Source organism: Palaemon carinicauda, chromosome 12 (genome assembly GCF_036898095.1).
Source record: "Palaemon carinicauda isolate YSFRI2023 chromosome 12, ASM3689809v2, whole genome shotgun sequence".
Taxonomy (NCBI): domain Eukaryota; kingdom Metazoa; phylum Arthropoda; class Malacostraca; order Decapoda; family Palaemonidae; genus Palaemon; species Palaemon carinicauda.
This window is the reverse complement of record NC_090736.1, coordinates 154,620,222-154,642,505: the sequence shown is the minus strand read 5'-3', so window position 1 is coordinate 154,642,505 and position 22,284 is coordinate 154,620,222. Positions and strand designations below refer to the sequence as shown.

The 22,284-nt window shown below is 40.4% G+C and overlaps 1 protein-coding gene across 1 annotated transcript in view; it reads right to left on the bottom strand.

Moving 5' to 3' along the window:
- alpha-Man-IIb (alpha-Mannosidase class II b) overlaps positions 1-22,284 on the bottom strand; it is a 39,548-nt gene that overhangs the window by 8,016 nt on the left and 9,248 nt on the right. The window contains exons 2-4 of the mRNA XM_068384636.1: positions 18,141-18,274; positions 16,506-16,819; positions 14,069-16,321 (exon numbers count right to left, since the gene is read on the bottom strand). Of these exons, the coding sequence (XP_068240737.1) occupies positions 14,069-16,321; positions 16,506-16,819; positions 18,141-18,274 (2,701 nt within the window). The remainder of the gene's footprint in view (positions 1-14,068; positions 16,322-16,505; positions 16,820-18,140; positions 18,275-22,284) is intronic.

Sequence of the window (22,284 nt, the reverse complement as noted above, 5' to 3'; positions counted from 1 at the left end):
GAAGGCAGCTCGTGTTTGGCTAGAAAACTAAGTTGTAGAACATGTAGCCGTTTCGGATGAGAATCCGATGTTCTTGCTGAAGGCATGAATCTCACTGACTCTTTTAGCTGTGGCTAAGCATACCAGGAAAAGAGTCTTTAAGGTGAGATCTTTCAGGGAGGCTGATTGTAGCGGTTCGAACCTGTCTGACATAAGGAATCTTAGTACCACGTCTAAATTCCAACCAGGTGTAACCAAACGACGCTCCTTCGTGGTCTCAAAAGACTTAAGGAGGTCCTGTAGATCTTTATTGTTGGAAAGATCTAAGCCTCTGTGACGGAAGACTGATGCCAACATGCTTCTGTAACCCTTGAAAGTGGGAGCTGAAAGAGATCGTTCTTTCCTCAGATATAAGAGGAAGTCAGCTATTTGAGTTACAGAGGTACTGGTCGAGGATACGGATACTGACTTGCACCAGTTTCGGAAGATTTCCCACTTCGATTGGTAGACTCTAAGGGTGGATGTTCTCCTTGCTCTAGCAATCGCTCTGGTTGCCTCCTTCGAAAAGCCTCTAGCTCTCGAGAGTCTTTCGATAGTCTGAAGGCAGTCAGACGAAGAGCGTGGAGGCCTTGGTGTACCTTCCTTACGCGTGGCTGACGTAGAAGGTCCACCCTTAGGGGAAGTGTTCTGGGAACGTCTACTAGCCATCGAAGTACCTCGGTGAACCATTCTCTCGCGGGCCAGAGGGAAGCAACTAGCGTCAACCTTGTCCCTTCGTGAGAGGCGAACTTCTGCAGTACCTTGTTGACAATCTTGAACGGAGGGAATGCATATAGATCTAGATGTGACCAATCTAGTAGAAAGGCATCTATATGAACTGCTGCTGGGTCCGGGATTGGTGAGCAAAATATTGGGAGCCTCTTGGTCATCGAGGTTGCGAAGAGATCTATGGTTGGCTGGCCCCAGGTGGCCCAAAGTCTCTTGCATACATCCTTGTGGAGGGTCCATTCTGTTGGAATTATTTGTCCCTTCCGACTGAGACAATCTGCCATGACATTCAAGTTGCCTTGGATGAACCTCGTTACTAGTGATATGTCTAGACCTTTTGACCAGGTGAGGAGGTCCCTTGCGATCTCGTACAATGTCAGAGAGTAGGTCCCTCCTTGCTTGGAGATGTACGCCAAAGCCGTGGTGTTGTCCGAGTTCACCTCCACCACTTTGCCTTGAAGGAGAGACCTGAAGCTTTTCCAGGTCAGACTTACTGCCAGTAGCTCCTTGCAGTTGAAATGCATTGTCCTTTGACTCGAGTTCCATAATCCCGAGCATTCCCGACCGTCTAATGTCGCACCCCATCCTACGTCCGATGCGTCCGAGAAGAGAACGTGGTTGGGAGTCTGAGCAGTCAGGGGAAGACCCTCTCTAAGGTTGATATAGTCCTTTCACCAAGTCAGACAAGACTTTATCTTTCCGGAAACCGGGATCGAGACCGCTTCTAGCGTCTTGTCCTTTTTCCAGTGAAAAGCTAGATGGTATAGAAGAGGACGGAGGTGTAGTCTTCCTAGTGACACAAATTGATCCACGGATGACAGTGTCCCTACCAGACTCATCCACAGCCTGACTGGGCAGCGTTCCTTCTTCAGCATCTTCTGGATGGATAGCAGGGCTGGGGGCTGATCGTCTTGTTCAGCAACGTCCTCATCAGAGGGTTCCTCATCCGAAACTGATGAGGAAACGGCAACGGAGTGGGCAACGTCTGACTCGCTGAATCCGGTCGCACTGGTGGATGCGTGACGGAGCCGGACGCAATATCATGGAACTGCTGCACAGTCTGTGAACTGTCAACAACCATGGGTGCGCGAGGAAGTACAGCGTCAACCCGAAACTGTCTAGACTGTCTGGGTTGTGCAGTCAACACCCTACCGGGTTGCTGAGGTTGACGCACTGCGTCACAACAAGTCACCTCTGCTGGTTGTTGAACGTCCTGAATGTCAACAACCACCTCCGAGCGTCGCTTAACGTCAACGTGCGACTGGCAACCCACACTGGGTCGCATCGGTGGAGGAACCACCTCAACTGGCAGACGCGAGTAGGTTACCTCAGCGTCAACAGGGCGCACAACCGACCGGTTGGAAGGTTGTTGGCCAGAAGGAGGAACCACCTCAACTGGCAGACGCGAGTAGGTTACCTCAGCGTCAACAGGGCGCACAACCAACCGGTTGGAAGGTTGTTGGCCAGAAGGTTCTTCTCCGCATTTAAGTCCTCTATCAAGGACGCAAGCTTGGACTGCATGTCTTGCAGCAAAGCCCATTTAGGGTCTACGGGAGCAGGTGTGGCAACAGACGGGGTTAGCGACTGAGGCGGAACCATTTACCATCCCTGAAAGCCTTGTTATGTGTGACATAATAGTACGGCAAAACTTCAAAGGCTCGACAAAAGTTGAGAAGTTGACCTGTAAACAACTTGGAGCGTCTCCTGGCTAGGCGCCAGGGCGAGTCTACCAGAATTGAGAAGTCTATCTGGGCAGAGGCATGAACTCCCAAGCCGAGAACTTCTCTCGTGTCCTATCAGACTCTCGCTCTATAAGCCAGTTTAAAAGAAGGGAAAACAAAGGCTGTATCCCTAAAACTCCTCCTGGTGCAAAAACCAGTCGCCTAGCCAACGTAACGCTCTCTAGGAGAGCGAGAGAGCACTAGCTTAAAAACAACGGCTTCGAAGTAGCTAGGCCTAGTGTAAGTTCTGACGTTTAGGCGAACGAGGAGCAGCAGTTACAAGATCCGGACGAAGATCCTTAAAAAATCATCATGATTTAATTAAAGTCCATAGGAGGCTAAGCAGCTTAAGGCTCCTCTCCAAATGACAGAGTCCTCAAGGGAATATCAGTAGGAGGGAGAACAGCACTTTCTCATCTACAGGAACCTTGTCCGATAAAAGCTAGGTAACCTCAGTGAGTCTCTCACTGGTGCATTAGTAGCAGACCAGAAGGCAACGTCATGTAACTGCTTGACAGTCTGTGAACTGTCAACCACAACAGGTGCGTGAGGACATACAGTGTTCACTCGAGACTGCTTTGACTGTCTATACTGAGCAGTCAAAACAACTCTAGAATGCGGAGGTTGACGCACCGCGTCAAAACAAAACAACTTAGACTGTTGTTGTACCTCGCGAACGTCAACGGAAGGTTCCGTGCGTTACTGAACGTCAACATGCGGCTGGCAGGGTACACTGGAACGCATGGGTGGCGGGACTCTCTCAGCTGGAGTGCGGCAGAAGGTCGCCTCAGCGTCCACAGGACGCACAACCGTGGTTGGTTGTAGGCTAGAGGTTGGTGCAGTGTCAACCTTCTCCGCACGAAAGTCCCGCATCAATGACGTTAACTGAGACTGCATGGTCTGCAGCAAAGACCACTTAGGGTCTACAGGAGCAGGTGCGGCAACAGACGGTGTGACTGCCTGATGCGGTACCGCTTGCCTCTCTTAGGAGGTGAACAGTCGTCGGAAGACTGCAGCGAGTCAGAACTGACCCAGTGGCTACAACTGGGCCGTTGGACTTGCGCGGAAGGGACCGACTTGCGCTTAATAAGCTGCAAGACCTTGGTCCATGGTTTCTTACGAGAAACCTCTTCCGCAGACGAGAAATAAATGGGCTCTCTCGTCTTTGTGTGGGTGGGGCGATCTTGGGTAGATACGCCCGAAACCACGGAGGGAAACGTCTGTTCGTTGATCAAGGCCTGACGAACCCATAAGTCGTTCGACATTACTTCTCCCCTGGGCTTGGGAGCTTGCAAGAGGTCCCGGACTAGGTGAACGACAGGCACGAACAGACGAACCCTCGGACGCAACACTTTAACACTTTGCGCATATCACTTTATCACTTTGATTTTCTGTTTTGCACTTATTTCACTGAAATCGAAACTTTTACTGATTTCTACCTGAAACACGCAATTCTACCCTCATTAAAAGGTAGTAATTGCTTAATAGTAGCAAAAAACAGAAAACATATATAAAGATAAAAAATTCAGTGGCTGGGAAAGAGACTAAACACTAGTTCAAATAAACTACGTTTACAATCTCTCACCGCACATAGCCTGGGGACAAGAATAAAACCCTAGAAACGTTTTACCTTCTTCCCCGTACAGCGACTAGGGACGAGAGTAACACGAGAACAACGTTACCCGCTTGAACGGAACGTTTTCTCTCCTCTCTCTCCCTCCGTCTCTATCTCTCTCTCCCTTTCTCTCTTGATTTCGCACCTAAGAGAAGAGCCCAATTATATATCGTCAAAAAAACATGTTATTTGACTAAAGGAAAAAAACTGAAAGGTTTTCCAATAAAAAGTTCCTTTAATTTAGAATTTAAAACATTAAAGCTAAGAAAGAATGAACAAAACGTCAGAATCGATTTACTCTTACTGCAAAGTGAAACCGTGATACACTCTCTCTCTATCGTAACGATAGAGCGCATGTTGAACGTCCTGAACGTCAACAACTGCGTAGTCTAAAAAACTAAACGTTAGTTCATCTTTGAAAACAGTACGAAGACTATCAAAGAAATTCTTTCATAAAACATTAAATTTAAAAAGTTTTAAATTCTTTAAAGGCTAAATACGATATAACGGGCTCAACGTTGATTAACTTCGGTTCCAAGATAGGACCGCCTATCAGGAAAGGTCGCATATAAACAAAACATAAAAATTATCTTTATATGTTTATAATAAATGGAAAGTTAATCGAAGAGGCCTAATAAAGGCGGAGAGATATAAAATATATAGATCTATAACGTGTTAAGCAAAATTACTAAAAACCTAAACACACTTCCGTCTAAGGGAAGGGTCGGCCATTTAAAAGTGAAAGAGTCCATACTCTCTTTGTCACCCTAATTAAATCTATCCAAAACGAGTTCAAGTTTTGAGATGAAGATAAAACACCTGCATAGCGAAAGCTCAAAACTAGAATAGTGTACTTCACCAAATAGTTGTGAAAACAAATCCAGTTAGTAACAGCGTATTAGTAGGTCTTGCCGGTAGCCCGACAGAGAGAAAATTGGTTCTGTGTTTACATTGAGTACTGAGTACCTGCTAGACAGATGGCGCTGTTGATGTACACCCCCTACCTGCATACCGTCTGCTGGCGTATTTTGAACGTAGAGTTTTCTGTCGAGCAACAGAGTTGCAGCTTATATAATCACCGGCTAAGTTTAATATTGAAAATTGTATTTTTCCTAACCATACAAACCTAAAGTTCTTTACACCTACTGTATTGGCTTGCCATTCCCTACCCCAAAAGTCCTGCCTGCAATTGCAAAGTGGCGTGTTGGCTACCTCCCGCTAACCAGTGGAAGGGAATAACACCTTGCTAAAAGTTTTCAGGCTAGTTTCAGCTGTTGCCGAAATGTATCTTCATAGTAAAGAGCTTCAGATTTGTATGGTTTGGAAAAATAAAAATTATTTCCAAATTTGTCATACTGCAGGAGAATGGGGCAAGGTATGTCGTACTATACTATCAAAATGATAGTAAAGTTGTATGACTGAAGACCAAGGTAATAAGATTAAGAACAAAACCATGGGAAAGAAAAATCGAGAACTGATTAGCTGTTCATGGCTTTCACTTGGGGAATGGCCTTTTTTTCATTTACAGTGTTTTCATTGTAATGTGGCTGGTAAAAGTAGAAGTTGACTTCTTATATCAAGTTAGCTAAATTGCACAAATTGCATGGATAAAGATTTTTAATTCACATCGAGAGTTAGGTGAAAGAGCTTAGCGAGTCATTTCAACAACCATTATTCTTATGTATAAATAATGATTTTAATTAAAAAACTAATTTCTCTTATGAATTCATTAATCATGTATTGCTTTTCTGTGTAAAAGAAAGCCAAGTCGCTCAAACACCTCAAGATCCTTATAACACCTCAAGATCCTTATATGTTTATTTTTGCACCACCAGTCCTTGGCTAACCCCACTGTTCATTCTTTCCTGCTCACCAAAAAGCAAACTGGAGAGCGGGAAAGGAAGGAAGCCATACATGGTTAACCAGGAATACAATGCTTAGTAAAGTTGTTAACAGGTTCACCAAATGATCTTGGTACTTTTAGAAGCAGTCAGTGAGGTACCAGAGGTACAAGGAGAACCCTGTGATCTTGATAAACCAACTAGACCAAGAGGAGCTTAGAGAGGAACACAAGATATTACGTGCCAATCTGGGGTAGTTGACAATGGATGTTTCTCAGGACAAGAGCTAAGTATCACAAAGTCATCTAACCGTATCAGCCTTGTGGGGCTAATTTACCAAGTACAATTCTCCATAAAGAAACTGTTCACCGACAAGTTAAATTACTTGCATTCTGATACTATGGAGAAAAAACTCAATAACTGTGCCTATACCTCAAGGATCAGGAAGGACTGTGGTTAAAACCATTGAAACAGTTGGCATCTAGAAAAGCACTCAGAGTGCAGACCTCTGCCACAGCAGCTTATTTCTTGAAACCAGCTTGCATTACCCAGAATCAATATAGACCGTAAGTGTATTTTAAGTCTGTACGAGAACCATGTGCAAACTTGGGGTTAAGGTTAGTGTTAATTCGGTCGACCTTATGCTCAGCCTTGACCTTTGATCTAGGACTTTCAAAATTGAATCACTTCCACGTCTTGACCTAACAATCAATCCTTGAAAGTTTCACTACTGTATGAGTGAAATTGTGGCCAGGAAGTTGTTCACAAACAAACAAACAGACAAACGTCTAAACTGGCAAAAAACATAACCTTCACCCAACTTTGTTGGCGGAGGTAATGACAGAAGCTAGATTTCTTAGCATGACAAGAGGGCTTAAGGATGCTAGCAGGCTGTGGGGAAAATGACCAAACAGCCCCAAATGCTTCAAACACAGGAAGGAGCATGGACGTAAGCACCAAAGACAAAACTTGGAGCAACAAAATTTGAAGTTACCACCAAAGGATCATCAGATAGTGGTGGTATCACAGCCTCAGCCAGCAGTAAAGCCAGCGGTAAGTCAAGGACCGCAACTGTTGAAAGATAGCAACACAGGCAGTGAAAGCAGAGGTAACTTGCAACTTCCATTGTAAAAATGATGACTATGCCTAAGCACTTGTGGAATATATTCTCCATAGAAGAAAACAACAAGAGAAAAAATGCTTCTTTCCTGGATCAAAAAGTGTAATGTAGGCATGATAAACTCCAAGAGTGGGAGAACGAGACCAGGGGATAGGGAAGTTAGTGGAATTCTCCTTGTCTTAGTCATGGGCTGATCATGAGGCTTTGAAACCTTCAAGAGAAGCTAATCCTTAGAAGAGACATAAGCCACAGGAATAAAGGATTTACCTTTCTCAGCTGTCATATGACAAATTACAAGGGGAAGCTATGAGGGTCAATATGGTGCCATAAGATTAGAAAACTCAACACTGATGGTATTGGAGACACGATAACTTGGCCAGAAGCTTTGGAGTTAAAGCGGGTGGCACCAAAACTTTCAGAATGCACTTAAAGATATCTCTTCTGAGCCAAAAGGTATCACTGATAGATACCAATCTTTTCATACTTAGCATGTTTGCTGAGGTGGAAATTTACGAGATGGACACAGGAATTGTGGGTGTCCTTGTTGAGAGATGACAAGCCAAAAAAAAAAAAAAAATAGAAACTGATATACTAAGTAAAGCAACTTGTATGGACTGCATACCGGTCTTTGCCAAAAGCATACCTGACCAGTATAAGACATAATTAATTAACCTAAATAGCCTAGATTTTGAATATCATGAGAAAATATAAAAATTTGCATGTGAAGGGTTAAAATGGTCCATGGTTAAATACAGTATCCTTCTTATTGCAGTTTAATTTGACCATATGAATTTATTTATCCCATAATATTTACCATAGTGTATATATAATTATACTGGGAGGAACGTAGTGAGGAGACGTCCCCTTTTTTGTTTCATTTGTTTGATGTCGGCTACCCCCCAAAATTGGGGGAAGTGCCTTGGTATACGTATGTATGTATATATAATTATACAATTATTTTTGTTTGTAACAATATGAATTAATTTAACCAAAACTGTTCATATATTTTTGTCCTAATTTCAGAACCTATTATGAGATAGAGGCAGAGAAACAGCTCATCACATCACTTGTTTATGTGTATGCATAAACATTTCAGTATAGGATAAAGTCACACTTGACATAACAGCAAGAAGGACATCAAATGTACAGTAAATGTTGCATTTTGTGAGCGATTCCAACACTGTCCTTATAAGTTGTGGAAAAATAAGGCCTAAGTACTTCATGTGAAAGCTCTACAATACTTCCATTGAATTTCATAAAATCCCTAAAATATTAGAGAACATTTATAATTGCATGTTACTCTAAGGAAAACTGTTCCTGATGAAGTCAAGGTAAAAGGTAACAGAAGGGGGCAGTACAGTAAAGCAAAAAGTTTAAATCAGTTGCTCTTACTAAAGTGCACTAACGAAGTGAACTGAATTATGTGTAAATATTCAGCTACTTGGGTATCTATAGAGGAAAGGATCAGATATGAAAAAAAAACATTTTATAAATTGTTAGTTGTAAGTTTTTATAAATACCATTAAGTAAACCCTACTTGAATGTGATTTATTAAGAAAAAATAGCCACAATACAAGAGAGAATACTGTACAGTACATTATTGATTTAATCATAAAATAGTTAATAAAAATCTCCTTTTATTCAAAATACTTGAGTGTTGATCATTTAAACAAAGACCTCAAAGACAAGAGGTAAATAGCCTGCTTGTCTCTACTGGCCCCAGTTAGAATTCATTATTACTTTGTTCCTACGCTTATGAAAACTATAGTACTTTATATGGATAATTCCTAAGAGAAGCTGGAATAATCATTGAAGTGTTAGCAAGGTATTTGGTTAACAGCAGGTGGGGCAAGATGGAAGTCACGCCACCTGCTAGTCACAGAATAACCACTTTTGTCTTTGGCTTTACTGTAGTGCTACTCTCTTTCAACCTTTTTTTTCTTACTTTCATTTATGGGTTTTTTTATCTTGAGGGCTCTTGCAATAACAATTCACGTTCTTCTGAGACGGAAGATGATATATGTGTCGGTTAGCAATTGTGAGCCTGGTGGCTGTTCATCAGCTGTAGGTGAATGATCTCTTGATCAATCTCCAGCACCGTAATGTAAGCACATATGGGTACTGTTCAAGCTAACCATTGAACTGTTACGGAGCGTAGTTAATACTGGTACCTTAAGGATTGGTTAGAAATTGTGACCCGGTGTAGCACCATTCAGGAAACTTGATGTAATAGCTGTCACTGTTTCTCATCAACAGGTACCTTCAGGATAGTTCAACAAGACAAGCCCACTGCTAAAGTAACCACTGTTAGCATCTGTACCTGGCGAACGGTCATTCATATAGAGAAGGCAAACTCCTAGGTTAAGTAAAGGATATGCCATTGTGTTTAATGATCCTCCTCCATCTTTAACTCCTCTTCTGAATCGTACACTTCTTTTCAGAAGTCGAAGAATCCTAGGAAGGCTGATCATAACGAGTCCTGGGGGACTTTGATAGATTTCTTCTCTCTTTTGAGAGAAGTACAGTAAACAGCTAGAGAAGAAGCTACCTGATCCTGTGAGGTTGAGAGCACTGGTCAGTGTGTCTAATACAGTTGCCGTACTGGACTGAGGTGAGCAGATGCATACTGGGCTGATGATCCATGTCAAATAGCTGATGAGTCCCACATGGTTCCGATCACTTGTGTTGAATAGCTGATCAGCCCTGTATGGGCCCGATCACCTGTGACTATGGATGATGTATCCTGTAAAGGGTCCGATCACCTGTGCTGATGGCCAGTGATTAAGGAGCTTAAGCACCCATCCTCATTTTTTCCCTTCTTTTACTAGGATGATGGATACCGCTTCGGTGCCTCTTCTTTCCCGAGGTATTTTGGTACCTCCAAAAGAGGAGATATCACTGTGAGGTACGTGTCCTGAGCGTTAGCATGCCATGGACTTACCGAACCAGTCAGTGACTGTTCCTCTGCTTCGGGCTTCTGAGCAATTCCCAAGAACTTAACCACATCTGTACTTCAAAGGAAGAGTACACAGCACCAATCTCGCTCGCTGATGCCAGGAATTGTTTCCTATACGTGGAACGAGGCTGTTCACAACCAGATTCATCCTCTACCTACCAATTACTGTATACAGTACGTATCTGGATCTATTTCTGATTTGAGCATTTGTATTCTCGAGAGGAAATAAGTCCCAGAACTGTTTGATGAGTACATCATCTCTAGCCTTGAGGTACTATTGAACAATTGATGGTCAGTCGCAGTAGCACCTTTTAGGCACTGAGACGATAGTTGCTCTACATACTGGATAAGAGCTGGACTACTCATCTATCTCTTGGGACGGTGAAATTGAGGCAGTGGTGAAAGAGAATTCCATATATCAGAACTTCATCCATCCAGTGTGGTGTGGTATCCATCACTGGCTCTAGTCTTTCGAGGAGACCGCAGAAAGCATTGGGGGGCAGCCATGCCATCTAGCTTAGGTTTCAGGAAGGTCCTGGTCTTTTTCCAAATCCCTGCAAAAACCAGCAGCAGCTTCCTCTAGAAGGGATTGAGCCTGGCTTGACCTGATCTTACCTTTTCCAGGCTTTGTCTAGGAGGGATGTTAGGAGGGAGGAGGGTGATGCAGAGTATATCTCATGCTGTCAGTAAGGGGTATGCCTTGCTTTGCACATTGCCTATCCATTTTTCATCCAAATCTGTTCCAAACCTACCTTCTAGGCTTGATCTCTGTACAAATGACAGAAGTGTAACAATCCTGGATTTTTGTACCTAAATTCTTTAACGACATTCATTCCTCTCGTCAGCTCTGCAAGTCTGTATTTCTTTAGTCCGAGCTGGTACTTTTCAGAAAGTGTTCAAGTGGAACTTTGCTTCATACTCAACCTCCAGAAAGAAAGACTTCTGGTTTTGATGACTCGAGGGTCTCATAGTTCATACAAACCTTCAGTCATACAGAAATTGCCCACCACTCTCAAGCTTGGGCCGCTTTGAATTACTTCTTCCGAGTCTTTCCAGGATGACATTGAGACTACTCCTTGCTCTTATTACGATGTGAGGATTACGATTGAGAAGAGTCATATCTCAACCTGGGAATTTTTTCTGTTATCGTATCAGCGAACTTTAACGGGCAGCCGACCTATTTCTGATCAGTAGGAACTGCTGAACCACTCATGGTAGTAAGGAAGAACGGCAATGGGAGAATACGTAAATTTGCTCTCTTGTTCCTTCTCCCTCCTATTCTTTTCTTCAAAAACTTCATCTGAGAATGAAGAAGCAGTGATAGATACACAAAAGCCTTTGGCAAGAAGTTCCTTGGGACTTCTTGCATCCCCTCTTCACCTTTGGGAGGAAGGGACAGATTTCATCAGCTGACCATTAACCTTAGGGTTTGGTCAGGTGAGGGTGAGTACTGTACTGTATTACTCCTTCTATCATGCCTGTTATCACATAGGAGGAATGCCCTGGCCCCTAGAAAGGCACTATCCCTATTCCTGAGGGAGCACCCGGTCTCGCTCTTCAACAGGTCCTTTCAGGACTTGGTAGAGTAGTTTGTTGTAAGCTTGATATGCCAGTTTTATACTTATCGGATGTAGATGAAAACATTCCCGGTCAGGACCTAACACTGACTTCATAGGCCAGACGAATGCCTTCATTTCCCATTCTATCCTTATCCTTAGAGCATGATGCTCTCTTATGTCAGGAGAGAATAACGAAGCTCACCTGCTGACTGATTCCTTTGGGGTCTGTTAAGCGGAATGTGAGCCTGGTGCGACAGCTAATGCTGCGGCTAGTACCAGGTGAACACTTCCACTCAGACCAATCACCAGCACTGTAGACCAAGTAAGGATAAAGAATATGTGGCCCTTGAAAACACACTCTTACCTTGGAAAGAGGTGACAGAGTTCACTGGGTGACCATTTCTCAGGGATTCAGCCAGACAGACAGTAAACCCAGTACGTAATGCAGATACTTATGACAGACCTGCAGGAGGTAATGATACCTCCAGGGATCAAATACTTGCACTGCCCAGGTAGAGTGGAACAATTTAATCCGCCTCCTTGGTACCTTCATGGGACACTTGTGGTGTCCTAAATTTGAGTGATGTCCCTTTTTGCTAGTGCTAAGGTAGGTATCTCAAGAGAGACACTATGATGGGAGGGTGGTAGAAAATGTTTCTCTGAGGGCAATGTATCTTTAGCAGATCCTGGCCTTTTTAGCCTGCCTCTATCGAAGGAGCTTCATGGTAGAGTTTGGATCCCTACTTCTTGGGGAATGGTTCATACTCAAAAGGAGCTTTGAGCAGTCTTGCTTACCCTGGAAGGGTCCTCATCTCAGGGGCACCAACACACATGAGAAGGGAATCATAGGTTCTTTCCCTCAAGATTGTCTCTAGTTAAGTTTTCAGGTTCTTCATCATATCACAAATTGAGGGATGGGGTTTTGTTGCTTTTGTCATCATATAGATATTGTTATGAAGACCCAGTACCAGTCAGTTTTGAACCCCAGTTAGTTATCTCATCCTTTCTCTCCGTTATAAGTTGACACGAAGCTGCCTGGTGTCATATGAGGGCCCTATGATTTTACTTGAAGAGAATTCGACACCTTGCTTGTAAGTGATGCAGCCTTTTCATTAGCCATGGGAGGAACAAGATAGAAGTGTCCAGAAATTGTTCCTTTTGGTTTGGTGAGGGTGCTTATTTGCCGATACAACTTTGTTCAGTGCGCACCTCTGCCATCTACAGTTAGAACACGTAAGCCTAGATTTATCACGGTTAGGAGCCTTCTAGCTTACCTGTTGGCATAGTTGGAGCTCAAGGTTGGGGTTGGGTCTGAAAGTTTCAGACCAACTTTGCCCCTCTGTACCTAATGGACATTGCCTACATGCCCTTGTACCTTTTTTCTTAGGCCCTGAGGTGGCTGCTGCTCAGTATTTGTGAAACACTCAAGACACTAGGACTCCTCTTGTCTATCGTAATGCGATCGGTAGAAGTCTTGGGGAGAGGTAGAACAACGGGTTCTTTTACCTTTTTCTTGTTCCCCTCTTAAAGGGGATGCAGCAGCTACAACCGTTACTAGCTCGTCAGTTATTTGATGCTGGTGAGTTACACAACATAGTAGCTTTCTTACAGACTAAGTCTGCCAAGGAAAAATTCCTCCATACTCCTGAAGACATATCCCTATTGTAAAGAACTATGATTTATATACAGTAGCTAGGAAAAATACAAATACTTTTAAAATTTGTTATTTAGCCTTGCATGCTATTAAACATCTACAGTGTGCTAATAGCCCTTCTCTTACCCACGGGGTAGGTCCTTAACCTTAAATGCTGGGGATCTTAGACTTAAAAGCATTTTACAAGGGTGGTTGCAGTAATAAGGAATGTACAGCTCCTTATAGGGGACAAGTCAAGTACAGCAGGCCTTGGATTTTTTCACTAAAGAAACCTGTTCCAAACTGCAACCATACAGGTGTAAATTTACATTTTCATCAAATTATACCAAAAGAGCTACTTTCAAATTTAACCTGTATAGTATTATGTAATCAACATTGTTACTATTATGGGTAAATATTGTTCCTCCCTAAGAAATGGATGCGAACCAATCCATTGTTGTTAAAGCCTTCCATGGGACATGCTAAAACTGGCTCTATATAAATTGCCAGTATAGTAATCTCTTAGAATCATTTTAGTCAAAATACGCATGTGACCATTATATCATGAAAGTGTTACATTACTCAGATGATACCTGAAACTTTTCTTTATTCCCACCAAGGGAAAACATGAAATCTTTGGCATTGAAACACTTACAGTACTAGCATCAATAAAAAAATTAATATCAAAGCTTAAAACTATTTAAAATAAGTATATTAACCTTCATTTTATGCAAACAAGTTAGAATGTTGACATCAAATTATCCAAATTTAAAATTTTGACAAAAATATAATTTTTATACTATCAATACCAGAATAGGTAAAACACTAAAAATAATTGCTAGAAAAATAAGTAATTTTTGGCACAAAATGACTTACCTGTAGGGTGAGCTCTGTACCAGGGAATGGAGAATCGTTGAGGCCACTACAAGTCTCTACAGCAGCTGATGTGGTACATGAAGGTGCCTGATTGTGGAATATCATAAGGGCAGCCCTGGATGGTAACAAACTTGGGTACTGTGGCTCAGGTAGAGTTCGGAATGTCATTAAGTGCAGAGGGCAAGGCAATGGTCGAGTTATCAAGTGTGCCCCTGAATTGAGTTGATCAGCATTAAGTCCTTCGTTGATAAGTGGGATTGTAGGGTAGTTAAGGTCATTACTCAGATGATGAGCTGCTAGTGAAAGGCGAGCTACAGGCTCTGGGCCTTGAGTATTCTCCACCAGGAGCCAATAACGCCCAACAGTGCGTTTCTGATCAGTCACACCTTCTCCCATACCTCGTGCATCATCATAGAAAGTTCTCCTCTCCACCATGACTTCTAGCCAGCCCTGCTGCCAAGCGGCAGCACCAGTTGCATGATCTGTCAGAAGAGTTAGACGTCTTCCTGGACCACTATCTTCAATCATAGTAGATGATGTTATTGGGTAATAGTTTCCTTGTATACCAATACGCTGGACGCGAACACGTTTTTGCATATTCAAACCACTCTGGTCAGTGTAAAATGTAGGCTCTGCTCCATTGTCGATGTCTGTCATAATACGCATAAACAATTCTGTCTCGCGGAAGTGGGGTGCAAATCCAGGAGTCTCTGTGCTATTGTATTTTCCCCCTAAATTGAATGTGTTCTCCATATAAACTGCTGAAGATAGAGGTTGATGGGCAGTGTGGAGAATTCGTGTTGTATGCATCAGTACGGCTCCAAACATAACACTTAACTCTGATGCCACAGGACCAGAGTGAATAAACAGGCGAGGTTTAGCCCCTGAAAGAACATCTTCATCCGGTTCTCTTACATTAGGGTCAGGTTTAAACAGGTAGGCACCAGACTTGAACTGTGCCGAAGGGTACGCAGCATAGCGTATTGCTGTTTGGGTAACGTGGCCACTAGTTTTGTCTGTTATGGAACGGAGCATTCCCGTTGTACCATCAAAGAGTAGCTTTAGGTGATCACTTTCAAGCTGAATGTCACCTGGCAGGACATCACGTGTTTCAAACGGAGGGGAATAATTCTGGTCAGGAGCTGGAGCATAGTTATTTGAATATACGGAAGCCCTGTTGTCCATGGTACTATCGTGAGTGCGGTGAATACTATATGTAATTACACTCAGTGGGGGCAAATCGGCAACAAACAAGAGCTCATACTGGGTGGAAAGAATTGCCATACCATTACCAGTATCATTCCATACTGGATTTATCTGTATAGGAACCTCATGACCATGCTCATCAGTTACTCTTATATCAAGGGTTGAAACTAATACTTTAATGACTTCATATCGACGTTGACCTAAAGAATTAAACATTACCATTAGGCGAGGCTGGTCTCTTGGTACAGTTATTGGCAGCTTACGCGGCAATCGCTCGTAAGTAGAGCGCTCAAAGTCTGGCTGAAGATGATGAAGTGGGGCAGCTCGGTGGTCTAAAGATGCCATAGCGCCTGGTGTCAATAGGAGGGCTTCTGCTGCCTCTCCTAATAAAGCTATAGTGTCGTGAAGACCTTCGTGAAGCTTGATAGCATAATCGTGCATCACATATGATTTTGATGTTCCAGTTATTGCATCATGATGTTGGAATAAAGCCAAATTCCTTCTGGCACGCACTAGTTTTTCATAATCTTTTTCTAACAGCTGTACAACTCGAGTTTGACCCTCTTGTACAGCCCAAGCATATGCCCAGGTATACAGAATTTCAGCAGACCGTAAAGAAGCTTCTAACTGACGATCTAATACTTTCCAATAAGGCCTAGTAGCAAAATAACCACTCCAATAAGCAGGACGGCCTTCACTAAAGATATCACTATACACAAAAAAGTCACCTTGAAGACTTGGGTAATCACGCATTCGATTTTGCACTTCAGCAAAGTAGTCTTTAAGAGTTCCGAATTGAACATTAGCATGATATTTAGGATCACTATTAATAAAGTTTAGCAGTCGCGAATAGCTAGAATACTGTTGGTCCCACTCAGTTGCATGATCATATCTAAAATCATCTCCTATAGGAACAAGAACAACGTTATGTGGGTATAGCGACCCAGTACGTCCATACTGCTCCAACAGCAACTCTGCTTTTTGTTTCACATTATGATCATCTATTGGCACTGACTTTATAGTGTACTCTGTGTACTCTCCAGGTACCTGCAAATAGAAAAAGAGTTACAATTCTTGCAAAAATAAAGCCAACATACATGAAATATAAAGGTTTTACTGTACATTAAAACAAACAATATGTGGCACCAGTTAAAATATACTCAAAATATATACTGTATATATACTCAAATACAGTACATATGCTTGAATACTGAACTTTTGTTAATCTTACCTTTCGAAAGTCATATCCAAGGCAGATCTGTGGATGGGGCCCACAGGAATGTTTTATAGAGTATATATCATAAGGTCGGTTGTGACAGAGAATATCACTATCCCCTGTAGTATCCCAGACTTGCCGCCAATGGAAATCTCCCAGCTGTTGTTCTGCCAACCACTGCTTCCATGCGTAGTGTATACGCTGAATCACTGTGCCTTTTAACCCTGCCTCGTGGAGTAAGTAAGGCACAGCAGCACCGTGTCCAAAGGGATCCACTGACCAGCCGCTTACTGGCTGCACGCCAAGTACGTTGGACAACCACTGGTGACCTATAAAAGTATTCCTTTTAAGTAATACAGTATATTGTATTAAAAAAATAAATGGGAAATGTTAAGCATTGCCATTAATATTATTAGGTTTATCATAAGAATTCTGTCATTGTACCATTAGAAATTCAAGTCTTTTCCTAGCATTCTAAATGAGTTTCCATTTTGATCATGGGAATAGGGCTTGCCAATTACTTCTCTACAAGAAAATGGAAATAAATTTCATTAAAGAAAATACAGAGAGATTATTAAGGTAGTGGGATGTGTTTTTCTCGAGTTATTGTTATGGTTATGAACATAATGCAAGTGAAATGTTCACTGAGAAAAAAAAAATTAATGCAAAAAAAAATTTAATAGCAAAATCAAAATTTTATCCAGATTCATGTCCAAAAGAGATGAACGTTATTTTATAAAAGTTTAATGTATGATGATTCCCAAATGAATACCAATCAGCCGTATTCAAATTATATGAATCTATATTAAAATTATGCTCATTCCATAATAATGGGGCCTTTATATTGAATTAAACTTAAATTCCTTAGAAAATAAATTCTAGGTATAGAACCCTAATTGTATCGACTCCTTGCTTATATTATATTTATTCCTTGTATACAATACAGTATATTGACAACTGTTAAATGAACTTGCATATTGCTCTCTAGTTTTATTACCATTAAAGTACTGTATTCACTTTTTTAAAAATATACTGTACTTTATTAACAACAATGATTTATATATGGCAACTGTGATGCCACAATACAGTATGGTATATCAAACAAATGAATCTTACATAACAATATTTCTAAATCTGTATTGAAACATAATCATACTCCAATAAAAGAAATGCATGCATTCACATCCAATATAAATCAATTTAAAATGTTAGCAGAAAATAATAAGACCATGAGAGGCCTAAAAAAGCCAGCATATTTATGCACATAAAACCAAATAATCTGCACCAGTCACATCACATGAAGTGATGTGTTCACAAACTTAAATCCATTTTTTTCAGTATACTTATAAGAAAATGTGAACAAAATTATAGTAGAGTTATGTGCAAAGGCTATCTAAAGTTGAACTACTGTACTCACTGAAGGAATGTGATTGCATTATCTTTTAAGATATTTTGTTTGTTAAAAGCATTAAAAAAATAACTCGATGTCACTGTCTTTAAAATCCAAGACGGACGAGAAAACCCGTAACTTTGGGCAATTTTAGTCAAGATTCAAAATCACTGACAAAACAAGACCATAACTTTATTGGAATTATCAAGACCCGATGGAATGTAAATTAGACTACTGTACTTACACATACACAAACATACCTTCAATTAACTGATCAACCATGGCGTAGAGGTGAACATTGGCTTCATCTGTCATGACCCAGCCACCTGTGACAATTTCTAAACGCCCAGATGATACCAGCTCTTTTAACTGTTGTCTTAACGTGGGATGCGCCCTGCAAGATGAAAGCATACTTTAGTTATCACTTTTCATTACTCTTCAAAAGATATGTTAAAATATTTCTTAAATATGTACACTGCGAACATTTTGCCTAAAATTCCACTTTTTTTGTTCTGGAATAACACGTGAAATTTTTACTTTGCAACCATAATACCTAACCTCAGCTGATTGAATATCTTAACTTCATCCAAATAACTGCAAGTAAATCTAATACAAATTTTCAGACCAACTTCATTAGGTGAATTTTGTTGTATAAAACTTGACTTAGACTAAAATTACAATCACCTGCTTACCAGTTGTTTACTTTACAAACATTTTTCTTGTTATTAATTTTATTAAAAGGATACATATTTTGGAAAAATCATAAGGACATCACATCAAATAATCTAAGCAAAGTAGTAGGGGGAAAACAAAGATTTGGACTATGTCAAACAAAACCATCAACAGCCTTAAAAATACATTAATGATTGCCAATAACGGTGGATTTTGAGGAGGGAGAAGTCTAATTGGAAAGGGACCTCTGGTATTGGTATCACTCGCCCCAATTTTAATACCAACACCCTTTAGGGGTGAGCGAGCTGGGTATATTCATGGCATTCCATGAAACTTTTTACTCTGGTATATTTAGCAGTATTTATACCTTTGAAGTGGTGCTTTAAGGAGCATTTCACGGAGTGAACTAAATAATGTAATCCAGAGCTTAGGATACTACACCCACTAGAGAGCCAAAGCAATGGGTTTAGAGCACATCCCAATGTTTAAGAACATGGATTATACTGTACTGTAATATGATTACCGTCCTGCATAAAACACCCAGAGATCAACGCTCATGAGAATACGGCTGATTCAAAGAAATGTCATCTCTCAGAAAGAACATGATATATCCTTAACATAAGGGTACATGAACACTCTTATGACTCGCTATTCACATTTACTATGCTTAACTTTATGGCCGCTCATATGGGCTATGTTCTAAACATAATGGTATGGTTTCTTTTCATTGTTAAGCATTACTTTTATTGTTTTTACAAGCCAAGCTGGAACTTTAATTGGAAAAGCAGGATGCTATAACCCTACAAGCCTCAATATGGAGAGGCCAGAGTGGAAAAAAAATGAGCTATAGAACAGTTAACATAAAATAATTCAAAGAACAAACTATAAATGAATAACAAAAAATGCATAATTCCAAAAAATACTATAACAAGGATAAATAAATGACGTAAATTATGAAACCCTACTTGAGTCAACCAGTTCAACATAAAAGTGCTTTTGCCAGGTTTGACCTTCTAAGCTTTGCACCTATTCATCTGTTAATGAGGAAGATTATTACACAATTTCATCACAGCTAAAGTAAAACTTCTAGAGTACAGTACTTTTTTGTTGTATTTAGCCTTTTTAAAGAAAAGGGAAGACATTTAGAATTAACTGCTTACTTAGTATCTTTACTATATGATGGATGGTATAGTCCCTGGAGATTTGAATGTAAATGATGATCAGTATTGTGCCCTGTAGGAGGGTAGTGCTAACAATACACTTGATGTGGTGCACTCTAGGTATTACTTAATTGTCTTTGCAGCGTTCCGTCAGCCGCTAGCTGAACTTGCTGTACAGTATATCCTTCTACGTTACCTCCATCCTTACTTCCTTTCTTCCATCTAGCTGTCTAACCTCGTCTAACTTTTACCTCGGTGTAATTAGGGTTTTACCCTTAGTGCTGAATATTCTCACATACATAGTGCTGGGCTATATAGGAGACCTAGATGAGGAGTTAATCGGAAGGATACAACAAGAATGGGATAGCTGGAGGAAATGTAATTGGGTGCTGTGTGATTGTAGGATGCTAATAAAACTAAGGAGGACTCGTCCAAAATATTGGCAACTAAAAGGAGAGATGAGAACATGATCTATATAAATGAGGATGAGGATGTTGAGGTGGCAATGTGGACTTACTAGGAAGGATAAAGTTAAGAATAAACATGTTAGAAGCATTCTCAAAATAGGACCAGCTTCAACCAAGGTGAAAGTAGACTGAGATGGTATGGACATATAAAGAGATGAGAGGAAGTCTATCTGATATGGAAGATGATGGATATGGGAAAACCAGGTGGGAGAAGGTTAGGTAGACCAAAATTGCGATGGATTGACTGTGTGAAGAGAAATACGAGGGAGTTGGGATTGAACGAGCAAGATGCACTGGACTGAAGGAAATGGAAGAATGGGTTGAAGAACCATTGAAGAGACCCCAAATAGTGATAAGCTTGAAGAGAAAGATGATGAATATGAAAACTTAATCACCAAGAATAAAAAGCCAATTGAACAAGTGTCAGAGACATACTGTACTGTATTTTGATCAGGGGTAAAGAACTCGATCGACCATTAGTTTTTGTCCAATAATTTATGATAAGAATCCTCTGCTGAATACCAGACAAGAAAAATATTGAAAACATGGCACATTAAAATGAAATGAATGCATGCCTTCAAGGTATGATAGATATGTCCCAAAAAATCATGAAAAACTCAGGATACTGATTTTCTGTGCAATTGAAGAGAAGACAGACCTGGTGTTTTCTCAAATGGATATCTGCAGTTAAGAATGACAATTGAAATTTTAAATGAGATGTGCCATAAAAGAAGTACTGTCAATGAAAAAATCTTTGTGTGGAGGATCCATTGCGTTCAAGTTTTTTCTTTTTTTTTATGTGTTTACCTTCATTTAACATAATTTTCACCATGTACTAATTTAGCTTATGATGACTATTGGTGATTCTTCTTCATTAATAAGAAATTTACCATACTGTCTTTTCTTACGTGGGGAAGGGAGTATTTCCTGGAATGTCTTATTAGCCTATCTCTCTTCAGTACAAAAGCTAAGTGAATGTGCAAATGAGTGACCAAAACTTCCCCTGTCCTCTGTATCGAGTCCTTTTAATTTATTTCTATCAAAATCTAATATGAAAAGCACCACAAGAGAAAGATGGTTGAAAACTGACTACAGTACTGTATATCTTGAGAAAGAAAGAAACCTCTTATTTATTCTGTGATAATATCTGTCATGATAACAGATAAATCTCAATCTCCACCAGTGTTTTATGAAAAGCACTCCCTCTTCTTAATGGACCTATTTTGATGCTACTGAAAAATAATGATCAAAAACCTAATTAATGAACTATGAAATCAACATATCATTGATCTTTATTTCTCTTGAAGTCCAAAAGCACAATGCTGAACAGTAGAAAAGGGAGAGCATAACTCTTCATTAGAATTGATGAAGAAAGTATGCCATAAACAAAATTATAGCTAGCTAAGAATGCTCTGATCTAAAAGATTTGAGAGTTGGAATGTAAATGCATGTCAGCTTGACATTTCTTGGCCATAGTTTGGTACACACTCCTGATCAGTGCTTTATAAATTAATATAGGCCATCATGCAATCCGTAAAAAGGGAACATTTTGGTGGCTTAAACTTAGACAAAGGTTGATAAGGAGTATGGCATTGCTATTTTGATTTACAGTAATGGATGTTCAACTAACGCACACAGTTATCAAACAAAAGTAGGCCAAAATCATGAATCCAACTTATACACGTTGCCAAACAAAGAAAACTCAGCAGATGGCTTTGTACATTAAAACAATGTTAAGGATTATGATTACGATTTTATATATATATATATATATATATATATATATAATATATATATATATATATATATATATATATATATATATACTATATATATATATATATATATATATATACACATATATATATATAAGGTCCAATACTATATAGAGATTATACAGAACAAGTTCTGCTCCAAGTTGCAGGACAATATATTGGAATCTACCTGCTAGCGTAAAACTCACATGGGAAATTAAAGGTTCACGAATATTCTTTCCTCAGAGGATAAGTTTGAAAAATACTGTACATATAAATAACAAAATAATTCGAGAATAAAATTCAATTACACCTGGAGAGAGAGAGAGAGAGAGAGAGAGAGAGAGAGAG